The sequence below is a fragment of the Mauremys mutica genome, chromosome 4 (assembly GCF_020497125.1).
Source record: "Mauremys mutica isolate MM-2020 ecotype Southern chromosome 4, ASM2049712v1, whole genome shotgun sequence".
NCBI classification, from domain to species: domain Eukaryota; kingdom Metazoa; phylum Chordata; order Testudines; family Geoemydidae; genus Mauremys; species Mauremys mutica.
In genome coordinates, this window is record NC_059075.1 from 31,309,985 (window position 1) to 31,337,632 (window position 27,648).

Here is a 27,648-nt window from a genome sequence, read left to right on the forward strand (position 1 = left end):
AAGGTGTACTGCTCTGAGAATCTTCAACTCAGAGTTACTAGCTATCAGGTGCTCCCAGCAAAGTATGACTTTTTTTGCCACGAGCAGGCTCCCCAGTGGATATTAAGAGGAACTAAGATCCAACATAACAAAAGAACAGTTCACCTCCAGAACAGTGCTCCAGACAGCCCTGGATGTGTCAGAAACTGCCACTAAAATGGTTCTGACAATGAAGTGGTCCCCCTAGCTGCAGCATCCCTTGCGAGGTCCAAGTTACCAGAGAGGACTTGCCATTTCTAGGAAATGACCTCTTCACAGCAGCATGGGGATGAAGCTCTGCGCCCTTCTAACAGATTGGAGAGCAACCTCCATTCACTGGGGCTGTACGTTCCAGCTCCTAAGTGTAAGAAGCACCACAGCAGCCTCAGTCTTCATTCAGAAACAGGCCCCAGCAGCATTTCCAACAACATCCCTCAGAACCACTGAGGAAGCTCCAACATTTCCATCAATGGCACTTTTCAACTACCTCCTTGATAACCTTGCAGCAGGGGCCGGTGCCCCGCAAACAGTTTTGATGGGACAATCGAGAGCTCAGCTGGATCATCTTTGAATCCATCCCCTATTTTTCTGTTAGGCAGCTGCCTCTGTTATTTCAAAGAAACTTGGTCTGGGATTACTGTGGACCGGTGGCTCCTTGAGATCATAAACAAGGAGTATCCCATCTAATTTCATACTGTTCCAACCTCCTCTCCTCCCTCCCAGTCCGTCTTTAGGGACCCAGCTCATGAGTCACAAATACAAGAAGAAGTCAACTTCCTATTGCATTTGAGAGCAGTAGAGGAGGTTTATTAAGCTGTCTGGAGTGGCTCACGAGCATGACTACCAACCTCAGGGCAGACTGCAAAGAAGCAGGGCACAAGCCCCAACCAGTTTGAGTTCTAAACTTAGATTTCACCAACCAGGTATCAAGTGTGAATTCCTCAAGCACTATAACAGCCTTAATATGGAGTCACAGACAGTTCCTTTGGGCACTCCAGTCTGTGTTACCACCCAGGCAAGCTTGCCTTTGTAATAGATAGTTCCTTGCACCAAAGATCACAGCAATATTCAGATTACTCTCACAGCCAGAAGACCAGTCACTTACCTCCGATCAATTACACCTTAGATCTTTTACCCAAGACAGTGCTTGTAGCTAGTCCTATAGTAAATTAACTACAGATTTCTTAATTACGAAAAAAAATATTTACAAGATTAAAGGTAAACATACACACACAAATGAGTTACAGTCTTAAGTTCCAAAAGATAATAGAGACTTTGATAATAATCAAGCTCTATATGTCCTTTAGGGCTAACCCAGGCCAAGCACTAGGGAACTCTTACTTATGCTTAGAAATCTTTGCCCTTCAGAGTTCAAGCAGTATTGACATAACAATTTCTTCTTGACAAGGATTTTTATTCCCTCAGAGTTCAAGCTGATGGGATGAGTGCTTGTGAACATCTCTTCTTCTTGGGTGTGGGGAAAGCAATCAACAAAATATTTTGTCCACTGATGTTCCACAGTGATGTCTGTGGTCCTTCTTTTGTTGGGCAGGAGATGACACTGTGACGTTATTGACATGAACTGTGACCATATAGATCATTGTGGCAACCAAGGTCTTATAGTTGCACCAAATCTTGTACAAAGGAGGTCAAGTAAGGGGGAGTGAGGGATAGCTTAGTGGTTTGAGCATTGGCCTGCTAAACCCAGGGTTGTGAGTTCAATCCTTGAGGGGGCCACTTAGGGATCTGGGACAAAAATCAGTACTTGGTCCTGCTAGTGAAGGCAGGGGGCTGGACTCAATGACCTTTCAAAGTCCCTTCCAGTTGTAGGAGATAGGGATATGTCTATGGAAAGGCTATAATTTGCTGGTTATGATTATGCTATCTGTATGTGTGTATCATTTTTGTATTTGAAGTTATAAATATTGGCTATGTATTTGTATCTCAATGTATATGATTCTAAGTAGCATCAGTGAAGCATTTGGTCAGCTTCTTGAGAAAGGACTATTCTCAGTAAGTGCCCAATCAAGAAACACTTAACTGACAGTTATCTTTGGGAGATGCCAATCCACATCTGAGCTTTCCTGGGAACATTTAAACTAACAAGTAAACAATGGCATCGGCCTGCAAAAAGCTGAATCATTTATGGACATGTGACTTGCCCAGGTGGCTACAAACTCCATCTTGTTGCTGTGACTTTGCACAGAAGAACAAAGGGGATGAGGATGAGATTTACCTATATTCAGTTTCATATTGTATTAGGCTTAGACTTGCATGTTTTGTTTTATTTTGCTTGGTAACTTACTTTCTTCTGTCTGTTATTACTTGGAACCACTTAAATACTACTTTTTATATTTAATAAAATCACTTTTGCCTACTAATTAACCCAGAGTAAGTAATTAATACCTAGGGGAGCAAACAGCTGTGCATATCTATCAGTGTTATAGAGGGCAGACAATTTATGAGTTTATCCTGTATAAGCTTTATACAAAGTAAAATGAATTAATTTGGGGTTTAGGCTCCGAGACAGACTGAATCCTGGGTGCTGGGAAAGTCCCTGTTAACTGAGAAACCCCTGGGCTAAGTGAATCTTAGTTTCTGTGCACTGCAGGGGAGCATGGCCCAACCTCTTGGTCTGTGCTGTAGCTGACTGGAGTGTCTAACTGAGCAAGATGGGAGTGGAGGAAAGCCTTCTCTGGCAGGGGGGTTGGCTCTCAGTGGTATCCTAGCACATCTAGTGTCAGTCTTGAGGGAGTTTGTGACTGAACCCGTCACAGATACCTCTTCTGGAGAACTAGTATTTCACACTTGGTAATGAATCTCTCTTTACTGGGGAGGTTTAGAGTTTCAGAGCAAACGTTTGATACTACTTTTATAACATGGGCTGTTGGATTAGTGCATGCAGCAACTCACAAGCATTTCATAAAGTCTAAACACTAAACATATTTTTATAAATCTAATACCTATTTTAACAAGACTAACACACAGGGTGAGCCAGACTGGTTTCCAGCTATATTGTATCAGGGGGTAACATCTGAAGAAGTGAGGTTTTTTACCCATGAAAGCTTATGCCCAAATAAATCTGTTAGTCTTTAAGGTGCCACCGGACTCCTTGTTGTTTTTGCAGCTATATAGTGTCAGTGTACAGTTGAGCCCTAGGGGCCTTGGCATGAGCTGGTACCTGGTCTGCCAGTGTCACACCTCGAGGATTCAGAGGGAAGGCTTCTACTCCCACTATTACTTGATCACAATGAAGAGATGTGGGTGGAGACCCATTCTAGACCTTAGACATCTCAATGCCTTCATTTGTCATTTCAAGTTCAGGATGGTCACCTAGTCTCTATCATCCCCTCACTGGATCCCATGGACTTGTTCATGGCTCTTCGACTGCATGATGCCTACTTCCACAGCTCAATACTTCTAGCACACAGAAAATTTCTACAGTTATCAGTAGGGACATCCAGGATGGATTGATTTAAATCAGGATTGATTTAAATCACTAAGTAGAAAGCCTTGATTTAAATAACCTATTTTAATCAAATTTTTCATTTATTCTTTTTATTTCCTAAAGAAAGGTGCATTCTTATTAGTTAAGACCATTAAAATGCATTGGTTTACAAGTAAATAGAACCTTTTACACTAGGTTTGATGCATCTTTTTTCTGCCTAGGAAAGTACACTATAATGATATACAGTTATTTAAGGAATTGTATAGCTTAATATTTTCAGATTCTTATTAATTGTATATTTTAATATGTTAGAAAATTGTGAATGATATATTGCTTAGTGAATTAACTTTTTGCTTATGATTTGTGTCAAACTGCATTAGGATGGTAAGTGGAATTTAATTAAACACACAAAACAGGATAGAATTTTTTTCATTAAACAAAACAATCTTAAATATTTGATGAGATGTTTATGTATCCAAAATTTATTTCACATTTGCAACTAAATGATTTATTAAACAGGGATTAACTGTAGTCAATAAATTTAACTGATTATTTCAGGTCACCCTGAAAATATCTTCAAATATGCCTAGGTGAAAGTGACAGGAGCGGTAAGTTCCTAGTTTCACCTAAGTCTCTTGAAAATGAGAAAGTTACTTAGGCTAACCTGTTGGGCCATATTTATAAAGCTTGACCTCAAAAGTAAGAATAGGGGGAAAATACCTTTCTTTATATAGAAAAGCAGTCTTTAACTCAAACATTTTGATAGAAGGGCTGTGGGTTCAGCATATTTATTTTTTTATTTAAATGTTTTTTAACTTTTGGCCTTAACATATGTTCTAGTACATTCAGATTTCATTTTAAACAGGTTTATTTTTAAAAAAGAAAAAAATGTAGCTTAAATAACAAAATAAAAAATAAGATTTAAATTTTAAAAAAATCTTTTTTTCTTCCAAAAAACCACACATTTTTAATCCACCCTGGAGGCATCTCACTATCTGTACAGTAGTCCTACCTTTTGGTCTTTCCACTATCTCAAGGATATTACCAAGTTCCTCACTGTGGTGGCAGCACACCTAAGACGACAAGGAGTCCAGGTTTACCTGTACGTAGACAAATGGCTGATATGAAGCTCTTCTCCATAGCAAGTCAAAGTGTCTAGTCAAGACCTCAGACCTCTTCATCTCTGTGGACCTGAAGGTCAGCAAAGACAAATCCACACGGACCCCAGCATAAAGCATCGAATTTTGTAGGAGCAGTGTTAGATACCAAATTGTTGAAGGCATACATACTGCAACAGATTCTAATGACAGACACCATATGGCAGCTTCATGTGCAAACACTATTACAACCAATAAAAACTATCCAAAGCTGCTTAGGCACATGTCAGTGTGTATGTACATGTCACAGTGCCAGATTTCACCTTTGTTCACTCCAGAAGTGGTTGAAATCAGTGTACACAACAGACAGCATAACAAGATGATCTCCCTTCCCAAGGAAAACTTGGTATTAGACTGGTAGATGCAACTGGAGGATTATGGAGGATAGGTCTATCAATGGCTATAACCAAGATGGTCTGGGATGCAACCCTGTGTTCTAAGTGTCCCTAAATCCCAACAGCTGGAAGCTGAGACTGGATTACAGGGAAGGATCACTTAATGATTATCCTGTTCTGTTCATTCCCTCTGAATCACCTGTCACTGTCAGAAGACAGAATACTGGGCTAGATGGACCATTGGTCTGCCCCAGTATGGACTATCCTTATGTTCTTATGGGGTGTGAATTTGTGACTCTAGCCTGCCACAGACTGTCCATATGGGCCCTGCTGATGCACATTAATAGTTAATGTACTTAGTTTAGTCCTGTTTCAAAGAGGTACATTAAGACTCAAGTACTGTATTAGTACAGCACTACTTAGACAGAAGCAGCAAAGAATCCTGTGGCACCTTATAGACTAACAGACGTTTTGCAGCATGAGCTTTCGTGGGTGAATACCCACTTCTTCGGCCCCATGAAAGCTCATGCTGCAAAACGTCTGTTAGTCTATAAGGTGCCACAGGATTCTTTGCTGCTTCTACAGAACCAGACTAACACGGCTACCCCTCTGATACTTAGACAGAAGTGCCAAAAATTGTCAGAAAAATTACTTTTAAAATTCTCATTATTTCTTTCCTTAATTTGGAGGGGGTGTTCCAGGTTATTCCTTATGCTTCTGCTGCTTCTTCCTTACCCCAAAGGCTTGTAGTATGCAGATATGTACTTTCAGCTGAGGTCTGAGCACAGCTACTTTTAATGTCTGTTAATGCTACGCTTTGGTTGAATGGACTGTTACTCAAGAACCTCACATAAAATTCCCTGCCTCGGGGATCCAGACTTACAGAACTCCTATCCCCTGCAAAACAGCTTGTTTTGTTGCCACTGTTTGTTTATTAATTTAATGTGTTATTTAATTTGTATTACGGTATCACCTAGTAGCCCCAACTGTCCGCTTCCAGGGTGCAGCACAGTGTCAGAACAGGTAGGGACTAGCCTGTCTTAGAGGAGCAGCACCGCCGACGGGACTTTAATGGCCCATTTGGCAGTGCTGACCAGAGCCACCACGACCCAGTGCCTTATATTCCACAACTCAGAATTTGAAAACCACTGATCTAGGGTGAGGTTTGCTAAGTCACTTGTAAGGGTCTCAGTATTTGTGATGTTGCGCAAATGAAAGCAAATCTTGTATTGCTGAGTCCCTCCTGGAGATCACAGTGTCATAACTCTCCATAAGACATGGAGCTCAACAAGTGTGGTGAAGAAGAGCAGTGGTGAGAAAGTTTTGTCAGAAATTATTTTGAGCAGGAGAGAAGGGGGGAAACAGATCATGTATAAAACACAAATTATATATCCAGTAATGTTTAATCATTAATTCAAAGCAGAATGTTGTGAATGAACTAAAGTTGTTGCTATTTATTGGCTATTCACTGAAATGATTATGGTGAATCTCATTATAGATTTTGGTGGGTAATCATCCACAGAACCACCTTTTCAGAAGGCACAAGTTACCCTGGTGTAATCTTTGACTATTATTTCCTTTTCTGCTGCATCTGCACCCAACATATCTAGTATCTTGTAAAAGTGTATCGATTGTCTTTTTCATATACCTCAAATCTGCTCTTTTTTCACTGTTCTCACCGTTAAAGTCTTTATATGCTGGTCATCTCCAGTGTTAGTTACTATATGTTTCTGTTGCCTGGTCTCTTATCCTCCCCAATCTATCCAAACTGAAACTTTGAAAGTCATTGTCCTACTATCACATGTTATAGAAACATAGTAAATTAAGTGTGGTTTCATTCTATAGCATTCCTTATCTGTGTATTTTATTATCTTTATTATTATTTATTGTGAACAAATCCTGTCCAGAATATAATGTGGGTGCGCAAAGTAGATTTTTTTTTTCTGTTTCACAGCTTCTCTTCTCATTCATTACTAATGGGCTAATTTCCTCCCTCTCTGGAATTTGGAGGCAGTCCACATTTGTTGCTGGAGACTCTGTGACTAAACTCCATCCTTCAGCCCACCAGGCCACCAGATTTTCTGCATCCAGCAGTAGAACAAGTTGGCGGTTCCGCTTTTCACAATCATTTTTGTTTTCAAACCTTTTGTTTTATTCATTTTCATGCAGTTGCAATTTATAATCATTCTCCTCATCATCTGGACTGGATAAATAGCAACATGGTGGTTTCAACCATCTCGATCAGCTGCAGTAGCTCCCTGCTGGACTCCTCTTCCCCCACTCAGGCATAGTAGAGCTCTCCTGCAAACACCTAGCTTAAATATAAGCAGTGCTCCCTAAGTGAGGCAGCATTTACAGGCTCTACAAAGAGTGAATTATGCCTTATCTGTTCCTACCCAGCTGGGGCTCAGAAAAAGACCAGTATGTCTGGTCCCCACCCTCCCCCAAGGAACCAGGACTCCAATGCAGAAGAGCTCAATTGGATTTCCTGAGCTTTTGTGGAGAGAGTCTAAGGATGAGAAGGAAACTATCCAGCCAGATCTGGGGGGATAAGTCCTGCAACAGACCTGGACTGGCAAGGGAAAACCCCTGAAAGGATCCATAGTCCTCCCCAAGCTGCCTCCTCACCACTGTCACAAGATACTGAAGTGGGTCTCTAGCTTCCTGGGGAAAGAAACATGGCTTCTACACAGCTCCCATTCCTTCCACTATGAATCAGGGAATTCTCATGATGCGTTGGTGGGGGGTGTGCGTGTGGAGGTGGGGGGTTGAGTCTTGCAAGCCCCAGAGACTCTGAATCCTAAAAAGGCAAAAGCAAGTGTGTCCTTTAAAAAGTAGTGATTACTATTGTTAAGGAACAAGTGTGGTGAAAATCAGGGGTTAAACTTCTTGTCCTGTGCCTTCTTCCCCCCCCAAGGGAGTGTTTGCTGTAGCTTTTCTCCCACACGGGGGCTCTCATATTTGGCAGCTGGTATCAAGCAGAGTGCCCCAGGAGTCAGTCCTGGGGCCAGTTTTGTTCAACATCTTCATTAATGATCCGGATGATGGGATGGATTGCATCCTCAGCAAGTTCGTGGATGACAAGTTTGACTTACCTGGCCGTCCTCAGGGGGGCAAATCGACCGCCGCAGCTTCCCCGTCAAGTCTTCTTACTCTTTCTGCCGAGGTGGAGTACGGGTGTTGATTCAGGGATTGATTTATCTCATCTAGATGAGACATGATAAATCGATCCCCGATAGATCGATTACTACCGCTGATCTGGCGGGTAGTGTACACGTGGCCTATTAGGCCACATCTGGAGTATTGCGTCCAGTTTTGGTCCCCCCAGTACAGAAAGGATGTAGACAAATTTGAGAGAGTCCAGTGGAGGGCAACGAAAATTATTAGGGAGCTAGAGGACATGACTTATGAGGAGAGGCTGAGGGAACTGGGATTATTCAGTCTGCTGAAGAGAAGAGTGAGGGGGAGATTTAATAGCAGCCTTCTGCTACCTGAAGGGGGTTCCAAAGAGGATGGATCTAGGGTGTTCTCAGTGGTGGCAGATGACAGAACAAGAAGCAATAGTCTCAAGTTGGGAGGAGGTCTGGGTTGGATATTAGGAAAAACTATTTCATTAGGAGTGTGGTGAAGCACTGGAATGGACTGTCTAGGGAGGTGGTAGAATCTCCATCTTTGGAGGTTTTTAAGGCCTGGCTTGACAAAGCCCTGGCTGGGATGATTTGGTTGGTCCTGCTTTGAGTAAGGGGTTGGACTAGATGATGACCTGAGGTCTCTTCCAACCCTAATCTTCTTTGATTCATAATTAGGGCCCTACCAAATTCACGGCCATGAAAAATGCATCATGGACTGTGAAACCTGGCCTCCCCCCTCCTGCGAAATCTGGTCTTTTGTATGCCTTTACCCTACACGATACAGTTTTCAGAGGGAGACCAGCATTTCTCAGATTGGGAATCCTGACCCAAAAGGGAGTTGCAGTGGGGGTATTGCCACCCTTCTGCGCTGTCTTCAGAGCTGGGTGTGTGGAGAGCGGCAGCTGTTGGCCAAACGCCCAGCTCTGAAGGCAACTCCCAGCCAGGAGCAGTGCAGAAGTAAGGGTGGCAATACCATGCCAGCAGCACTGAAAAAGTAAGGGTAGCAGTACACAACGCCCCCTACAACCTTGCAACCTCTCCCCTCCCCCCCAAACTCATTTTTGAGTCAGGACCCCTACACTTACAGCATTGTGAAATTTCAGATTTAAATACCTGAAATCAATGATTTTTAAATTGACAAATGGCACGTGACGTTGGTATGGCCCTACTCATAGTGCTCTGTATCATGCACATGGCCCTTCCCCATCCCAGCATGTGTGGACCTCCAGAAAAAGCCTGTATCCTTCTGTGCAGCTCTGCCTCAGGCTGCAGCCTAATGAGTTTGGGAACCCTCACCCTGCCAGGGAAAGGAGCTCAGGTTTCAGGCAACAGCAGAATGGGAATTGGGCCTTCTGATCATCAGCCATAAATCCTTGCTCTACCAGGGAAAGGAGTTCATAGTCTAAAAAGTTGACAAGGGTCTCTGTATCCCTCCAGCCCCGCTCTACAGCCAGGGGCCACATTAAAACCCTAAGAGCACTTCAGCCATTCTGTGACCAGAAAATGAGGATTCCACTCACTATGATACTGCACCATTGTGGGATTGCAGCGGGGTAAGTGAGAAATCCCTTTCCATGTTCAAAATGATCCTGATTTACCAAACAAAGCCCTGAGTGGTGGTAGGTTGCTCCTACAGTGTTTATTTGGGTGCTAACCAGCCTGCTGGAGCAGACAGGCAGCATTTGAGGCTTTTGGGGGCAATCTAGTGAGCCACTTCTACAATCGAGCTATGTACACCAGTATCCCTCCGAAGTTGTGTGGACCCCATGCCAGGATGAATAATAGACTACCTCCCCCTGTACACAGCCAAGGGAAAAAGTACTATACATGCAACATCAGGGAAAAAAGCCCAAACAAAACACAGGACTTTTTCCAGACAGAATGTCAGTCAGTGGCTTGCAAGGAACTAATTAATATTAGTGAACTATCTTCCATTTCAAGCATTATTAGATATATGGTTTCCTACTGATGCCTCTTTTGAGGGCATCATGAGATTCAAAAGAGCACATCTGATTAAACCAAATGTTAAAACAAAATTTGTATATAAAAACAAATTTTGTAAATATGGGGAGCCTAAAGGTGGTACAGCAGAAGTTCCCCCAGTGAAAGACAGAGTCACAACTTCAGAAGGGAAATTCCTTCCAAAAGGCCCTAGACCATAAGAGTGATGATTCACTGCACAGCAATTTCTAAGCCTGACTATAGCCATTCAGACCAAAGGTCTTTAATATATTTAGTGAGGAAATTCTGTTTTTGAAAAACAAGTAACTCATTGTCTAGGAGTGTGAACCTTGCTGGGACCCAGGTTCTGTCTTGGTCAAACCCTTGATGTGATTTGTGACAAAGAAGGAATTCTAACTTGTTGGTTACAAGGAAGTGATGTTATGCCCATGAATGGCCATCACACATCCTAAATGAATACCTTGTACATCTGGACTTAGACGTAAGGAGCTTTTTGGGGAAACATTAGAGAGATTAGTCGCTGAGATTATAGAGAGTCTTCAACCCTTGCAGTCAAAGCTATCATAGCCATTCATTGGTTGCTACCAACACCAAGGGGGGGGGGGGGAATCTGGAGCAGAAGCTTCAAAGGGAAGCCAGATTAATTTTCCTCTAAACCAAAAAAATCCTCAGCATGCCAGATAAAAAGAACCTTTGTGTCTGGAACCTCACAATTCCTGTGCAAGAGTCTTCCTTCTGATCCTCTCTCTACGCAGAGTCTTAAGTGTCTGGTGGTAGTCACAGCAAGGCACAGGTCTCACATTACACACTATACTCATGCATAAACAACATGCAAGCCCAAGTCAGCTATCTTGGACCAGTCTTGGGTTTTTAATGGCAGTGTAGACATACCGCCAGAGGTGAAAACAGAGCTGGTTCTTGCTGTAATTTTAACAAAAAGATACAGATTTGCAAAGAACCAAAACTTTATTGCATCAGTCATTTCCTGAAGGCTCATCCAAAGGCTAGGATTGCTAGTGCCATACATCAACTTCATCCCCTGAGTGGATTTCTCAAAATGCACCTACTGAAATTCCTTCTGGGGACATAGAACCATGCACTTGATGCAGTGCAAATTAGGTATCATTTTCAGATCCAAATTATCCTTTGTGGGCAGGTAAGTACAAACAACATGCTGAAAGCCAACCCTAATTTCATTGTAGACCCTTGCATACTCACTATGGAAGCAAGTATACTTGGAAGACAAATTTCTAAAATCTCATAATACACATCCTTTAAATTCATTACAACATCTCTATCGGTGTGTCTTAAAAAAACAACAAACATGGCAATATAGGATAGAACAAGTGGTCTGTTGAGTCCAGTATCCAGTGACTGATAGCTGAATCAATTGAAGATGCAAGATACCACATAGTGGGCAATTATGGTACTTGCAGAGGAAGCATCCCACCTCATTAGAGGTTGGCTTATGATTAAAGGTTTGTATACCTTCCAAAACCAGGGAATAACCAGAGGTCTGTGCCAATAGATTATTTTTGGCCCAGGACATTTTTTCTATCTTTGAAGACAATTCACATAAAGGACACAGAAAAGAGGAAAAGGGAGAGTTGTGGTGGTCTTCCTAGTGCTCCACTGACCCAGAAAGCACTTTAAACTTTCCAGATAACCAAAGACTTCATGTTTTTCATGCAGAAAACACAAGACTTTTTTTGTAGCAGTGACTCCATTCATACTGGTCACAGTTAACAGAATGAGCGTTGGAAGACAAGTGTAGTTCACCATGAATTGTCCATTAACTTCTGATTGTTTGGTATCCACACATAACTCAACCAGGATATTTCATCATTAATCTGGTCATATTTACATTTCTGGTGCAAGGGGAAATGGCAGACTCTTTGGGGCAGTGCTCAGCACAACGTGGCTTTGATTTCTAGATGCTATTGTAATACAAATAAACACAACGTTCTGGTGATCTCAGTTACGCTAGTGTTTCTCCAGGAGGTTTGGTTGGAGTCCAACAATCAAGCATCTTAAATGTGTGGTTACCAGCCATAGTCGTATTTTGTAGACAGGCACATCAGATTCTCTTTTTGAGTATCTGGTGCCCAGTTTAATCACAATGACAAATTAAAGAAGCCTGAGGCTGGTCTTTCTTGTTGCCATTACCTCTGAAAAGCAAGTTTTGAAATTAGTTCCCATATATGTACAAGAACCCCACTGCTTTTGTCATTAGGAAAAAGATTATTCTTATAACTTCAGATACCTTTCTGTTTAAAGTAAGTTCATCTTTTCACAATTCTGGGGAAATAGTTCTCCCATCATTTTGTTCTAACCCTTGGAAGGTTGTGGCATAAATGGGTATTCCTACAGCCCTAAAGATATATCTCAAGGATATGGCGTACATATGTCAATTGTATCCTGTCCATTTCATTCTGTCCAAAATGCCAAGGCCTTACATCCTCAAGGTTGCTGCAGGCAAGATATAAAATCCATGCACTAATTGGTGTATTAGGCATTTGGAAAACTATTCACAGAAGCCCCTAGAGGAAGGCTGAAGAAGATTTGCAGAGTAAATTTTAATTTCTCTTCAAAGATGTCTTTTAATAGGAAGGTGCTACTGAATTGGTTCCCACATAACTCCTTAGTTTATGAAGTCCTTGCCTGTTGTTTAATTATTATAGTATATCTGCCCTCCTGAGCCCCCACCCCCCCACACACACACTTCTGGAATTTACTGCTCACTACTTCCTAGAAGTAATGGATGAGGAGAAAAGCTGTGCAATAGAATGAGAAATTTCTTCCTTAATAATTTTTTTTCTGTTAGCAGCTTATCTCTGAATTCAACCCACCCTGGTAGTCTGGTAAATGATCAGAGTATAAATTGAAATTTTCTCTAAAGGGAGACTTAGACATATATTGTATTGAGGCCAATTTAATACATTATATCATGTTGTCTTAGTGCTAATAATGGGTTTCTGGACTGTTTCTGCAGCTGTGGAAGAAGCGTTCTGGTGGCCTGAGCTGAAGGGTGGATCTTAATTTTGGGCCTTCTAGCAACAACATCGGACCATCTCCAAATTCCACAGGTGTGGGGGTGGAGGGTGGGGCATTAGTCCATTAGTAATGAATTCAGAGAGAAGCTGCTAACAGAAAATTATCAGGTAAGAAATTTCCCTTTCAATGTGTCATAACTGAGTGAAATCAGAACCATTTTCACTGGAAGACTCAGGTGCCTTTTCTCATTGTGCATTATTTCCTTGCCATATTTCAATTTGCCATTTTTTGCATTAGGCTATAGATTTGTTCAAAACAATGGTGCGGGAATTATTTTTATAACTGATGGATGTTTACTTTTTTCAAACATTGTGTGGACAGATCCCTGCTCTAAGTGAAGTATTCATTCTCAGCACACAATCAGACTTTTTTTTTTTTTTGAGAGCAGTGTCCATATGACTATGCACAAATGCTGCTTATTCTTCTGCCTCCAACTTGAGGAATATATAAGGGGATGTAGCCTCAACAGTTCTTCCTGACTTCTATAGGCAGTGAACAGGGGCTGTTTCAATTTGGAAATATTAATCTCTCCTTTTAATATGTCTGTCTTGTTAAATTTACATTTTGATTCAAAGTTCATTTGTTATTTCTGGTTTAGAAAATAAACTGGAACGATTTAGCTGCCAAAAAAATACCAGCTCCGTTTAAACCAGTAATCCGGGATGAGTTGGATGTTAGTAACTTTGCAGAGGAGTTTACAGAAATGGATCCCACATACTCTCCTGCAGCCACACCACAGACTTCAGAGAGAATATTTCAGGTAATTATAGACTATTACAACTCTCTTAAAATATACATTTCCCACATGTATGGCCAGATTTTGTCCTTGCCATGTGTGTTTGTGATTGCTATTGAAGTTATTGGGAGTTGAATACAGAATCAATGGTCAGAATTGGATCATAAATGTAGTTTTAACATATAAATTATGCTATGTTACACCTTTTATAGAAATCTTCCTTGAGGATAGAAATTGTGACTTATTAGTAAAATTGATAGTTTAATAAACAGCCAGTGTTACACTCTTGTATACTTATTATTATATAATACATGTTTCTCACTTAAACACTGTGTTAGATTTTATTAGTATTATTTTTGTGCCCAATTCTACCCCTAGGAAGTGAATGTCAAATCTCTTGTTGATTTCAGTGGGACAGGATCAGGTCTATTATATAAGGAAATATCTTTGCTACCAGATTCTTTTAACCAAATACAGAAGCAAATTAATCTATTTGATAACAGGAATGCTGGTTTTGTCTGATTATTCATATGTACAAATTAGGGCTGTCGATTAATCACAGTTAAGTCACATGATTAGCTAAAAAAAATGAATCACGAATAATCACAGGTTTAATCGAGAATACCAATTGAAATTTATTAAATATTTTGGATGTTTTTCTGCATTTTCATATATATCTTGTATTCTGTGTTGTAACTGAAATCAAAGTATATATTTTGATTACAAATATTTGCACTGTAAAAATGATAAACTAAAGAAATAGTATTTTTCAATTCATCTCAGAAAAGTACTGTAGTGCAATCTCTTTGTCCTGAAAGTGCAACTTACAAACGGAATGTTTTTTGTTACATAACTGCACTCAAAAACAAAACAATGTAAACTTCAGAACCTACAAGTCCATTCAGCCCTACTTCTTTTTCAGCCAATCTCTACGACAAACAAATTTGTTTACATTTACAGGAGATAATGCTGTCCTCTTCTTATTTACAATGTCATCAGAAAGTGAGAACAGATATTTGCATAGCATTTTTGTAGCCAGCATGGCAAGGTATTTATGTGCCAGATATGCTAACCATTCGTATGCCCCTTCATGCTTCAGCCACCATTCCAGAGGACATGCTTCCGTACTGATGACGCTCATTAAAAAAAAGAATGAGTTAATTAAATTTCTGACTCAACTCCTTGGGGAGAATTGTACGTCCCCTGCTCTGGTTTACCCATATTCTGCCATATATTTCATGTTATGGCCGTCTTGGATGATGACCCAGTACATGTTGTTGTTCATTTTAAGAACACTTTCACTGCAGATTTGACAAAATGCAAAGAAGGTACCAATGTGAGATTTGTAAAGATAGCTTCAGCACTCAACCCAAGATTTAAGAATCTGAAGTGCCTTCCAAATCTGAGAGGGACAAGGTGTAGAGCATACTTTCAGAAGTCTTAAAAGAGCAACACTCCGATGCGAAAACTATAGAACCCGAACCACCAAAAAAGAAAATCAATCTTCTGCTGCTGGCATCTGACTCATGATTAAAATGAACATGCGTCGGTTCGTACTGCTTTGGATGGTTTTCGAGCAGAACCCATCATCAGCATGGATGCGTGTCCTCTGGAATAGTGGTTGAAACATGAAGGGACATGTGAATCTTCAGCGCATCTGGCATGTAAATATCTTACAACGCCAGCTACAATAGTGCCATGAGAATGCCTATTCTCACTTTCAGGTGACATTGTAAACAAGAAGCGGGCAGCATTATCTCCTGTAAATGTAAACAAACTTGTTTGTCTGAGCGATTGGCTGAACAAGAAGTAGGACTGAGTGGACTTGCAAGCTCTAAAATTTTACATTGTTCTATTTTTGAATGCAGTTTTTTGTACATAATTCTATATTTGTATGTTCATGATAGAGATTGCACTACAGTACTTGTATTAGGTGAATTGAAAAATACTATTTCTTTTGTCTTAGATATAGTGCAAACACTTGTAATAAAAAATAAATATAAAGTGAACACTGTACACTTTTTATTCTGTGTTGAAATTGAAATCAATATATTTGAAAATGTAGAAAACATAAAAAAAAATTAAACGGTATTTGATTATTGTTTAAGTATGATTAATCGCACAATTAACCTTTTTAACAGTGCGAATAATCACAATCAATTTTTTTAATTTCTTGATAGCCCTAGTACAAATTAGTCTTAATGATAATTGCTTTTGCCTTTCGTGTGGATCTCCCATTTCCTCGGGGGAGGGGAAGAGACTAAGGAGAAGGGGAGTGTCAGCTATCTTCAAGACACTGTACCTCTACCTCAGGCCATATGCCTCTGTGGATGCAGTGAGGAGAAGGTCAAGGTATAATCTTGCAGATTTTTGTCCCTCTGGCCCTGGGCCTATAGATATTTCCACAGAAATGGCAATCCACCAATATGCTGTCCAGACAGGTGAAAAATACATTCAAAAATTTCTTATTGTGCTTCTTGCAGTTGGAATTCTTTCTATATGTAATGATTTGGGCCCGTATAATATTTCAGGATGGGAATAATTTTCAGGATGACCTAAAACATGTTTTTAAAAATTCAATAAGATTTAGATGCATTTGAAAATTTTATCAGATACCCTGTAAATTCTTTTTGGTCGCATATTTCATTTATATCTTTGAATTTACTTTAAGTTGTGTTCTTTAAAGTATGTGTCTATTAGGAACATAAATGAATGCCATTTTCAACATGTAGTCCACTGGGAAATTGAAAAAAAAAATAGGTTGTGATATTTGAATGGTTTGTGTGGTATTAAATAACTTTCAATTTTTGTAGACTTAAATATCTGTTTTCTAAAAGATTACTGTCACTTATTTTCCAAATACACAAAATAAAATTACTTAAGAAAAAATATTGATCAAACAAGCACTTTAAATATATGCTGTGGGGAAATTAGACTTTTAAAATCATAAATAGTTAGGTCACTATTACACCTGTAGTCTTGGATATATTATTATTTACAGGGAATTAACCTTTCCTGTTTATGAAGTATCCATACTGTTTTATTTTAAGTGATTTTATTTGCTTAGTCACTTAGAGAAATCCAACTTATTTGGGTATACATCTACCAAAAATACATCAACATAATAATATTTCTGTGTGCTACAAATCACATTCAAGATAGTTACCTTAAATTTTAAATATTTTTTTGAATTTCGTGTGTGTGTGTGTGTGTATATATATATGTGTGTATATATATATATATATATAAAACATATTATCTGAAGATAATTACACTAACAATTCAGCACACCATTTTTGTTTGGCTATTTAAAGCAATTTTTAGACATATGCCCCATCATAATGTAAACTTATTTGATACCTTAACTATAGGTGTTTTGAGAAGCTAGCCAGTTTGAAGTATGAACCTTTGTCACCAGTGAAAAAGAACTGAATCTGTGAGTCAGATTTTCTGAGCATTTTTTGTACACAATCTCTTATTTTTATTTTTTAAAGAAAGAAGATTGTATAACCTCTTTTGGGAAGGCATTTTTCTATTGATTTAAAATGAAGTTGCATCTTTACCTTGACTATAATGACATTTACCCATTTTTCAGTTGATTACTTTTTACTGTCTGCATTATGATATGTTATATAGACAACCTCAAGGCTTTATATTTATCTTCTGTCTTTGTTCTGTAGGGATATTCTTTTGTTGCTCCTTCTATCTTGTTTAAACGCAATGCAGCCACAGTAGATCCTGTTCAATTTCATATGGGAGTTGAAAGACCTGGAGTTACAGCTATTGCCAGAAGTGCTATGACGAAGGTAATGATAATCTCTAAATAAACATAACCCGTGATAATTTGAAGATGCTTATGATTTATGAGGTAATAATCTTATTCTAGGCTAAATAAATTCTGAGCCCAGATGCTGAAGTACTAATTAATTGTTGAGAAGTAATTTACAGTCATTATGCAGTTAGCTGCTCTTTGTCTGCTAATGGATCTTCTGCCAGTTAGAGCATTCAATTTACATACCATATAGTTAAGAAATAACTTGAGTCCAGCCTTGAAAAACTGTTTTTAAAAATCACAACAGAGGCACCACCTTACCAGCAGAAGAGCAATGAAAATATTAACAATGCTTTTACTCAACTGTCAAAATGGTACTCTCCCTAGGTAAGTATATGTTTTCAAAGCTGCTGAGGTTATTAACTCACATCTCTCTTTCTATGATACATTCGCCTATATTTTCATAGATAGATCCAGCTAGAAATAGATTCTGTATGATAACCATCATTGTGGTATCTCCAAATAACCACACAGTTAGTGGATCAATATCTGTAAATCATCCCTGGCACTGTCTGAATATTTTTGTAGCTAAAGCTATTCTGATAGTAAATTTATTTCAGAATTTTTGTTTAAAGTATCTTAAATATGTGTGTACTCTCTGCACCATTTGAGAAGTTTATGTATATAATTGCACACTATTATTCTCAGACTCAATTTATACTATGTTGTTTACCAAAATGAGATCTCTTTTAAAACTGTATTTTTGGATCTTTAAACGCAGATGAATAATTATCACCAAAATTTATTATGTGTCTTTGACTACCAAAAGTATTCCACAGAACTAAATACAGTCAGTTTTATGACAGGACTCTCCATTTTATCACCACTATGAACTGGATCTGAAAGAGAAACCACTGGGAGAAGGAAGTTTTTCCATCTGTCGAAAGTGTTTACACAAGAAAACTAGCCAAGAATATGCAGTAAAAATAATTAGCAAAAGGTATAAATATTTACTAAGATAATAAAAACTTTTTTTTTTTGCTCAGTATCACCAATGAACTCGAATAATTTTCACTGAATTTTGCATGTGAAAAAAAAATGTTGGTTTAAAACATCAGTTTTCTTTTGAGAATTCAAAAGTCATCATACAGTAATATGAATTTTTTTAATTGGAAGATTTTGAAGTTTGGGGCTAATTGTGCCTCTTGCAGAATGGGATAAAGAGGAAAGAAACCGCCATAATACTTTTCTTGTGCAGATTTGTTCCCAGTTGTTTTGTGCCCCCATTACATTCCTCTCCCAGCAGAATAGTTTGTTGGGTCCTCTCACAGAGTCTCTGGATCCACTTGGGATCTTTAGAAGGTCAGGGCCATCTGAATGGCTGTCCATGGTAGCTTCCCCTGCACCCCAGCCAGCTTCCAGGCAGCATAAAGCCAGTAGCTGATCTGGGGATCACCAGCATGGATTCAGAGACAAGCACAAAGTTAATAGAATCTCAGGCTGTATTAACTTTCTGTGAGAAGCTCAACTGGGCCAATGAGGGATGATGTGTTTCCCTTTCCTGACTCACTGTGGGGCCCAGGACAAGGAAAACACTACTGTGGGGGCAGCTGTCCTACTTTCTGTGATCCTCTGATTCCAGAATGCCAGTGGCAGATGAATTAGAATGACTAGAATTCTAATTTTTTTTTCAATGTGTTGTTACCTTCCTTTCCTCAGTGGTCACTGAAACAATTGTGCTTATCAGTTTGTAGACTGCTGGCAAGGAAGGAGAGGGTTGGGGAAGTATGAATATTTAGTAACCAAATAGATAGATGATGACCACTTTGGGATCATGACTCCCCCCAGTCTAGGATATTTGGCTGTACCTCTTTCTGCAAATATTGGAGGCAGTTCAAACTTGTCCTTGAGGCTCTGGGATTTGACTACACCCCTTATGCCTTTATGCCAGATTCTCTGTATTGGTTGGTGCAAACAGAGCATGAGTTCAGTGCTCCTTATCCATTAATTTACTAGCTTTTAAAGTTGACTCTGGTGATAGTGAGCAACATCTTTTTCTCTACTCTTTCCTTTCCCTTACAGGACCAAATTTTCAGGGGCTTTGTCCCTAGATAGGATCACATAATAAGTTCCTTCTTGTTATTTCTCCCCCTACCCCCTGCCCCCCAAGTACGCCAGTGCAGGCTGGAGCAAGCTGAAGGTAAGAGTTGTTCCACCTGCAAAGATTTCTGCCAGCTTTTTATGGAGCTCAGAAACTGGAGAGCTTATTGGGACTTCTGTTTCTCCCATCACCACTTGCACACGCCACAACCCCCAACCACTCCCTCAGTCGAGACTCCCCTGAAATATGGGTCAGTCCTTTTCAGCTCTTGGGATTCAGCGAACTGCATTCCCCTCACAGGCTCATTATTCTTCAAGGGTAAGTCTGAAACTCTAAACTCCTTGATTCAGTCTCCTATAAAGGGAAAAGCTCCAGGGTCCTATATTAGGTCCACATGTGAATAATTGAGTCACATAGTAAAGACTTTGGCATCTTTTCAGATTTTCTTCCTAAAATGAAGATCTAGGTTCCCTTAGGGATGTTCTCCCTATGCTTCTTCTAGTTACATTTCAGATGATGAAGTGCACCATCATCCCCACTCTATCCCCCGCCCCTCCCAAAAAGTCAGACCTTTTAATCCATCCCTCAGCTCCCGCCGGGCAGCGGGGTCAGGGACTCCTCCTGCTCTGCGTGGCTCCTAGGATGACCCCCCTCCGGCTCCTATGTAGTATGTGGAGGCATGGCCAGGTGGCTCTGCATGCTGCCCCGTCCGCAGGCGCCGCCCCCTCAGCTCCCATTGGCCACAGTTCCCAGTCAGTGGGAGCTGCGGGGGCAGTGCCTGCAGACAGGGCAGCATGCAGAACTGCCTAGCTGTGCCTCTGCGTAGGAGCCAGAGAGGGGGACATGCTTCTGGGAGCTGCTTGAGGTAAGCACTGCCTGGAGCCTGCACCCCTGATTTCCCCACTCCTGCCCCTGTGCCCCAATCCCTTGACCCAGTCCTGATCCCCCTCCCACCCTCTGAACCCCTCAATCCCAGCCCAGCGCCACTTCTGGTACCCCAAACCCCTCATCCACGGCCCCACCCCAGAGCCAGCAGCCCCAGCCAGAGCCCTCATACACCCCCGTACCCCAGCCCTCTGTCCCACCCTGCTGCACCGCAAACCCTTCATCCCAGTCCCACCCCAGAGCCCGCAGCCCCAGCTGGAGCTCTCATCCCCACACACCCCAACTCTCTGCCCCAGCCCGGAGCCCTCTCCTGCACCCTGAACTTCTCATTTCTGGTCCCACCCCAGAGCCCTCACCCCCTTTCTGCATGCTTACCCCGAATTTCATGAGCATTCATGCCCCGCCATACAATTTCCATACCCCGATGTGGCCCTCAGGCCAAAAAGTTTGCCCGCCCCTGCACTAGCACCTCTCCCTAAAAAGGAGAAGTTTTGCCTTTGGTTCATAATAAACTGTAAAACCAGAGAATCGAAAGGTTTTTTCCCCCCAGGCATGTATGCAACTAAGGGGAAGAAAGTGGTAGCTAAAGGGAAAGGATGAGCAGGTTAAAGCCAGTAGCAAATATCTCCCAGTCTGAACTAAAACAGAATTTGCTATTCCCCTCCAACCTCCTCAGAAGAAATAATTAGGACGGAATGGAAAACGCCTGACAAAGGGAAAAGTCTCATTAGATAAGCCCAGGCTCTTAGAATCTATTTTTTTTTCTTTTTATGCTCCCTGAGATTGATGTAGAAGTGGCATTCCTGGCAGTGGACATGGTCATTCCTGCTGAGGGTGATTTCTTCCCAAACAATGCCACTCACAAGAAGATAGAAGCCACCCTTAGAAGGTGGCTCTTATCGCTTCACTGACTTTTTGTTAGAGCTAAAATCACAGACAGTCATGTACTTTGTTATTGCAAAGGCTTAAAAAGCCTTGAGCCTCAGAATCATGATGAATTCGATTCAGCACTAAAGAAAATATCTCTAGTTATTGCATTCATGATGGACAGATCCATACTCTACATAAAGCAGGCAGCAAAAGTTGTGGCAGAAAACTCAGAGGTCAGGTGCGAACTCTGGTTTAAATCCTACAGTAGATAAGTAAATCATCTATGCCACACAATTCTGAAGGATTTTTATTCAGGGAGAAGATTGGTAAGGTGGTAGTTGCACACACATCAGCCCAGGCATTTACTCTCCACTCCGGTTAAGTCTGAGAAGGACTACAAGTGCTGATACAAAGGCAGATGCTCTTTTCGCTCCTACCCATAGCAAATGTACCAGAAAAGTGACTCCAATTCCTGGCTAAAATCTGGACCTGAAACACTAGATGAAAGCCCAGATCAGGAAAGTGGTTCAATCCCTGCTTCTAGCCCAAATAGCCAGTATGTCAACAACTGGCTCACCTCCAACCAGTTGTTCTTTAAATGTATTATAAATCCAGGTATGAAGCACAGAGGGGGTTATCTGGGTTACTTCTTGCAAGCTTCCCAATTCCTTATCACACTATTGTCTACCTAAGAGTCTAAGATAGGTGCAAAGAGAGCCAGAGTCTTCGTATTGCTGGAAAGGGTCAACAAAATCCAGACACTGATCTCTGAGGTGTTATGAAGCTGCATGTCATTGATCCATCTTTACTGTGACTCCTAAGTCTTCTCGTCTCATGCCTAGAGATTCCTCTAATGACAAGACAATATAAGACAACATAAGGTATTCTTCTTAAGAGCCTGGAATCACTTTCAACAGCAAATGAAAAGTAAAATGAAAAGACCATCCAAAGTGGTTCAGTTTGTCCCTTTTGGTTACAGGAAACCCACATGATAATACGGTCTTTCCTCCACAATTCATATCTCAAAATCCTGGCCATAAGTGACACCCTTTCATTTTGAGCACAACTTGAGAACTGCAATATATAGGGGACATGTTCAAGGTCAAAAAGGATGCAACTGGTGATCCATCAACTCCTTTATAAATCAGTACAGACCTGACCTTCCCTCTGCAGAAGCCTTTGGCGGGAATGTTCTTCAAGCAGTTGCCCCAAGATAGATTAACATTAATTTTGAGGAAAGAATCCCTACAAATTTTTTTTTCATGCTGCTAGCTATGTCCCACATGTCTTGGATTCAGGGAGATGTCGGTATAGACTGAAAAAAAATGTTACCTGATGATTCTTCTTCAAGAATGGGTGCTCCATTTCAGATGTCAGTGTGTTCAACCATGTTAGTGTGATCAACCACTGTTGATCAGAGATTTTCAGTAGCAATGTCCATCTGGGATGCGTGTGTGCAGTAGTCATCTCGCGGTGCTGTTGGTACCTCATCTAGTACGCACAGAGTCCAACCCCCTCAGTTCCTTCTCAATTGTCCTTGGCCTGAGATAGAACTCCATGGCGATATGCCAACATCTCTCTCAAACCTAGAGAAATATAATTAGAAATAGTTTTAGCTTTTTCCTAGTATAGTTAGTTTAGTTTAGTTTGTTTTAATCAGTTCAATCTTTTTTTCTTTTTATTTTCCTCAGAGTGGGGAACACTTAACCTGATTCTAAATGCCTGGTTCCCAGGCTTTAAGAGATGTGGGTCTTGCCACGAAGCTATGCCCATCTCAGACAGCCATTCTCTCTGTGTTGACTGCCTCAGTGATTTGCATGTTCCCCAGAAGTGCACCCACTGAAGCAATTTGAAAGCGAGGGCCAGGCATGATCGAGACCACCATCTAAAACTTATTCTGATGGGAAATTTCTCCAACCATCCTCCAATCCAGGATAACAGACTCCTTCCACAGGGGACTCTGTGGGCACATCCACTTCAACCAAGGACAACACTCAGTCCTCTAAAAGATCGAGGAAAAGAGCCATGACCTCTCTGCAAAGAGAGCTGCATAAACAGAAACTGTCTGTTGCCAGGTCGCTGTCCTCAGTGCCTGTCAACCCCTGGATAAGCACCTTGAGGCATGGGGAACCTCCGGCACCATCTGCACCGGGACCTCTGCTGAGCCCCATCAGCAGGACAAGGAGTCGAGGCACAGATCTAAGACTGCATCCTCTCCTATGGCACTGACCACACAGGTGAGAGACATGGTGCCAAGACCCTCACTAGTGGCTATGCCTCCACCACCAGCTCCAACAACCCCATCGGTACCAACAGACAGTGCAAAGACGGCACTGTCCATACCAAGTAAGTCGAGCTACAAGTCATCAGCACGGTCCATGGTACCGCCTAAAATAGCGACATGGGTACTTATGGCGCCGAAACCAACACCACCGCAGAAATTCCTGCAACAAAAAGACTTCATGGTCTTTTCAATTCAATTCCACAGTCCCCGCTCTTCGGCACTGATGGCTCCCCTGAGCATACAGTACTGGAATCTCTACAGTGGTGGACAAGACTGGATCCACCATCAGTAATAATCACAACAAATGCCTCGATAGGCTGGGGCACCCACCTGAACTAGCATATGATCCAAGGGAGGTAGTCATCTACCAAGAGCCAACTACACATCAACCTATAGAATTATGCACTGTGTACAATGCCTATCTTCACTTTCTCCCACTGATAAATTACGAAACAGTATGCGTGATGACCGACAACATTGCCTGCATGTTCTATATAAATTGACAAGGAGGAGCCCACTGTCTCTCACTATGCATCGAGACCATGAGGCTATGGAACTAGTGCGTAAATGACAATATAAATGTCACAGTCTCCTACCTCCCTGGGTGCTAGAACATGACAGTGGACACACTGAGCAGACAGTTTTTCCAGGACCAGGAATGGTAAATGAACAGCAAAGTCGTACTAGCCATATTTCAATGATGGGGCTTCCCTCTCATCAATGTATTCACAAAATCACAAATGCCCAATCTTTTTCTCGAGAGCAGGAATGGGACCCCAATTACTGGGGGATGCCTTCCTAATCACCTGGGACAAATCACTCTTTATGCATTCCCCCCGATACCACTGCCCTTGCAGGTAATACACAAGATACATGTTGACAAAGCCAAGGTCATACTGATAGCCCTGACATGAGCCAGACAGAACTGGTACCCTTACCTAATGCACATGGCGGTATGTGCTGCATGAACTCTCCCACTTCGGATGGACCTGCTATCACTTATAGTTGAGTATAGTGCTATTATTTAAAGCAATATTATTTTATCCAAAATGGATTTAATGTTTCCATACAGCTTTGGAAGTACTTCTCTGGCATGAGGGTGGAACAGGTAGTGCCAATGTTTCAAGCCTAATGGGCAAGTCTGAATTGCTTATGGTGTTTGTAAAATAACAGTTTTTATTCTTAACATGCCAAGACATGACTGAATCATAAATGTGTTTTGTTTTATTTATTTACCCCCACTCTGCAGGACTTCCTTGTTTGGTTCAGTTTGCTTGTTTGAAGGTGCTGACTTCTAATTGTGTATATCAAAAGGGCAACTGTTCTAATATTCCAAAATCTGGATTAGGAAGAATTTAAAAAAATAGATGTAACAATTTTGACTTGAAATTTGCTTTGTTAAACTTGGTAATTTTCCAGAATGGAAGCCAACACCCAGAGGGAAATAACAGCTTTGAAACTCTGTGAAGGACACCCCAATGTAGTGAAGTTGCATGAAGTTTATCATGATCAGGTATTTTGAAGAAACTATAATAAGCATTTTCCAAACACATTTTGTTGTGCATAGCATTAACTGTTGTGATAAAGCTTACTGACACTCTGTATAGGCAGCTTTTTCCAACTAATTGAGTCTTGTCTACCTAGGAAAATTATAGCAAAAGCATTAAAACCAAAGGAGATTACATTTTTATTTATATACAACAAAAACGTATTTGTTGGAACTCAGGTATACTTACCTTCCTTCAGAGGTATTGTGACGTTTAAATGATATTTGTAACACGCTTGGAAATCCTTGAATTAATGGTGCTACATAAGTACCAAAGATTATTTCATAATTTTGTAGAAGCAGCAAAGAATCCTGTGGCACCTTATAGACTAACAGACGTTTTGCAGCATGAGCTTTCGTGGGTGAATACCCACTTCTTCATAATTTTGTTTGTTTTGTTTGTTTTCAAATGAGGCAACCCAAATAATTTAATAAATTACCAGATTTAAAAGCAGTTCCTTTAAAAAAAATAGACTAGAATGTGCTTGAGTTTTATTTAGTTATAGAAACCTCAGTTATCTGCTGTATCCGAGCATAGCTCAAATGTAATGGACAGTGGTGGCCTCAGGGAAACCAGAGCAGCTGGGGGCCTACTCTGTCTTCCTCTGTTGGTGTAAGCTCCCCAGCAGAAGATCAGGTGTAATGAAGCCAAGCTCCTCTCCACCCCTGACGTGCCCCCAGCCCCTTCCCAAAATGTTTCCTATGCCCTTATGAAAGTGTCTAAGGGAACAGCTGGTAGTCATATGCAGCACAAAAATGCGCCTAGCAAACTGAAGAATCTTAACCCACAATCTTTACGGATGGAGGAGATTTACATTTTCACTATTTATATTTTATGTACTAAAACATGTTCAGAATGTATTATCAATGTACTTTTTTGAGTCCTTAAGCAGAAGAATCTGTTTAAATTAGCTCTTTGTGGCAAGGTGCTATCTTTATTTTCTTCTTTTGAGCACAATCAATACTTAATAAACAAGATATAACAATAAATGTACCCTTAGATTACTGTGAATCTGATTAGCCTACCTTCAACCAGCCACTCAACCTGCTTTTCATCCTTCTGCAACATGTATATAGTCACCACTCGAGGCTTCCGCAGACTAGAGCTGGTCAATTTTTTCCAAATTTTGAAATTAAAAAAAAAAAATTACCATTTTTTTTCTGAAAATTTTTCCTTATTTTTTACTAGCTCTACTACAAATTTAATCAGGTTCTCCATTGGGAATCCTACTCCGACTGGACTTGCCAATGTTAGTCAGGCTATGACTCTTTTTTGGCAAATCCTGGGACATTTACCATTGAGAGAATATTTTTTATCCTTTTTCCCTGCCCCTTCCGCTGTGTTCAAGGATGGGGGAGAGAATTGCAGAAAAAGTAGCCTGACAAGCCGTATCTTAGCTTAACTAATGAGAGATAGTCTCTGTTCCAAAAAAATGCCCACCCATCTTCACAATTCTGTTCCTCCTAATGCTGCCCTCCACCATGGTTAGGGGACAGACAAAAGCTGATATCTCTGTTCCCCTCACATCTTTTCATACTTGTCTCACCTGCCCCAGATTATATCCTTAGAAATTTTTGTTGGGAGATAGGACTGTGTAACGGGGTTTACAAATCCCAAATTTACAAATCACAAATCCCCAGAAGGGAGAGGAGAGTCTTCCCTGCTTAAAGGCTATCAGGCTGATCACACCCCTGCGTAGCTACCAGAACTGCCAGTCTTGGACACATGCAGCCACAGTTGTGACCAATGCAGTAAATAAGACCAGCTATGAAAGAGGGAGAACAAAGAGGGAAAGGGAGGCAGAAAGGCTTGGGATAGCAGAGGGCAACAGCCCATGCCATGCTGCTTCTGAGAAACTAACAGAGACAAAAGGAGACTGCAAGCCTTGGAGTTTAAGGGCTGATAGACTCAATTTAAGTTAAGAATTCATGGACTGGTCTAATTGTAGATGAAGAGGACCAGTTAAGACAAACCTAGGATCGCTAGACAGACTGAATCAAGAGCAGTGGACACAGTGACAATGGCCATCTCAGATACTCATACCTCATTGTTTTTCAAGGCTGGCTGGCTAACTAGCCCCATCTTACTTAAGGGAACTACTGAGTTCTCAATTCCAAGGTACCAAAATCTTTGTGAGGAAGGGCTGGTGAGGTCACAGCCCATCTGACAAAGTGAAGAAAGTGTGGGCTATAGTTCTCCCCCTTTTATAGAAGCAAAGCCTATATAACAGTCTCCACAATGAGTGGGATTTCCCTGTGCTGGGGAATTCCTATGTAAAGAGGACAGAGACTTCCCAACTGTGGAAACACCACCTACCCTTTATTTCTACAGTCTCTGGGCAGGATTCC

At 40.9% G+C, this 27,648-nt stretch overlaps 1 protein-coding gene across 1 annotated transcript in view; it reads left to right on the plus strand.

The window, feature by feature from the left end:
• RPS6KA5 (ribosomal protein S6 kinase A5) overlaps positions 1 to 27,648 on the plus strand; it is a 149,094-nt gene that overhangs the window by 97,618 nt on the left and 23,828 nt on the right. Inside the window, 4 exon segments of the mRNA XM_045015538.1 lie at positions 13,704 to 13,865; positions 17,522 to 17,647; positions 18,480 to 18,613; positions 25,173 to 25,266. Of these exon segments, the coding sequence (XP_044871473.1) occupies positions 13,704 to 13,865; positions 17,522 to 17,647; positions 18,480 to 18,613; positions 25,173 to 25,266 (516 nt within the window).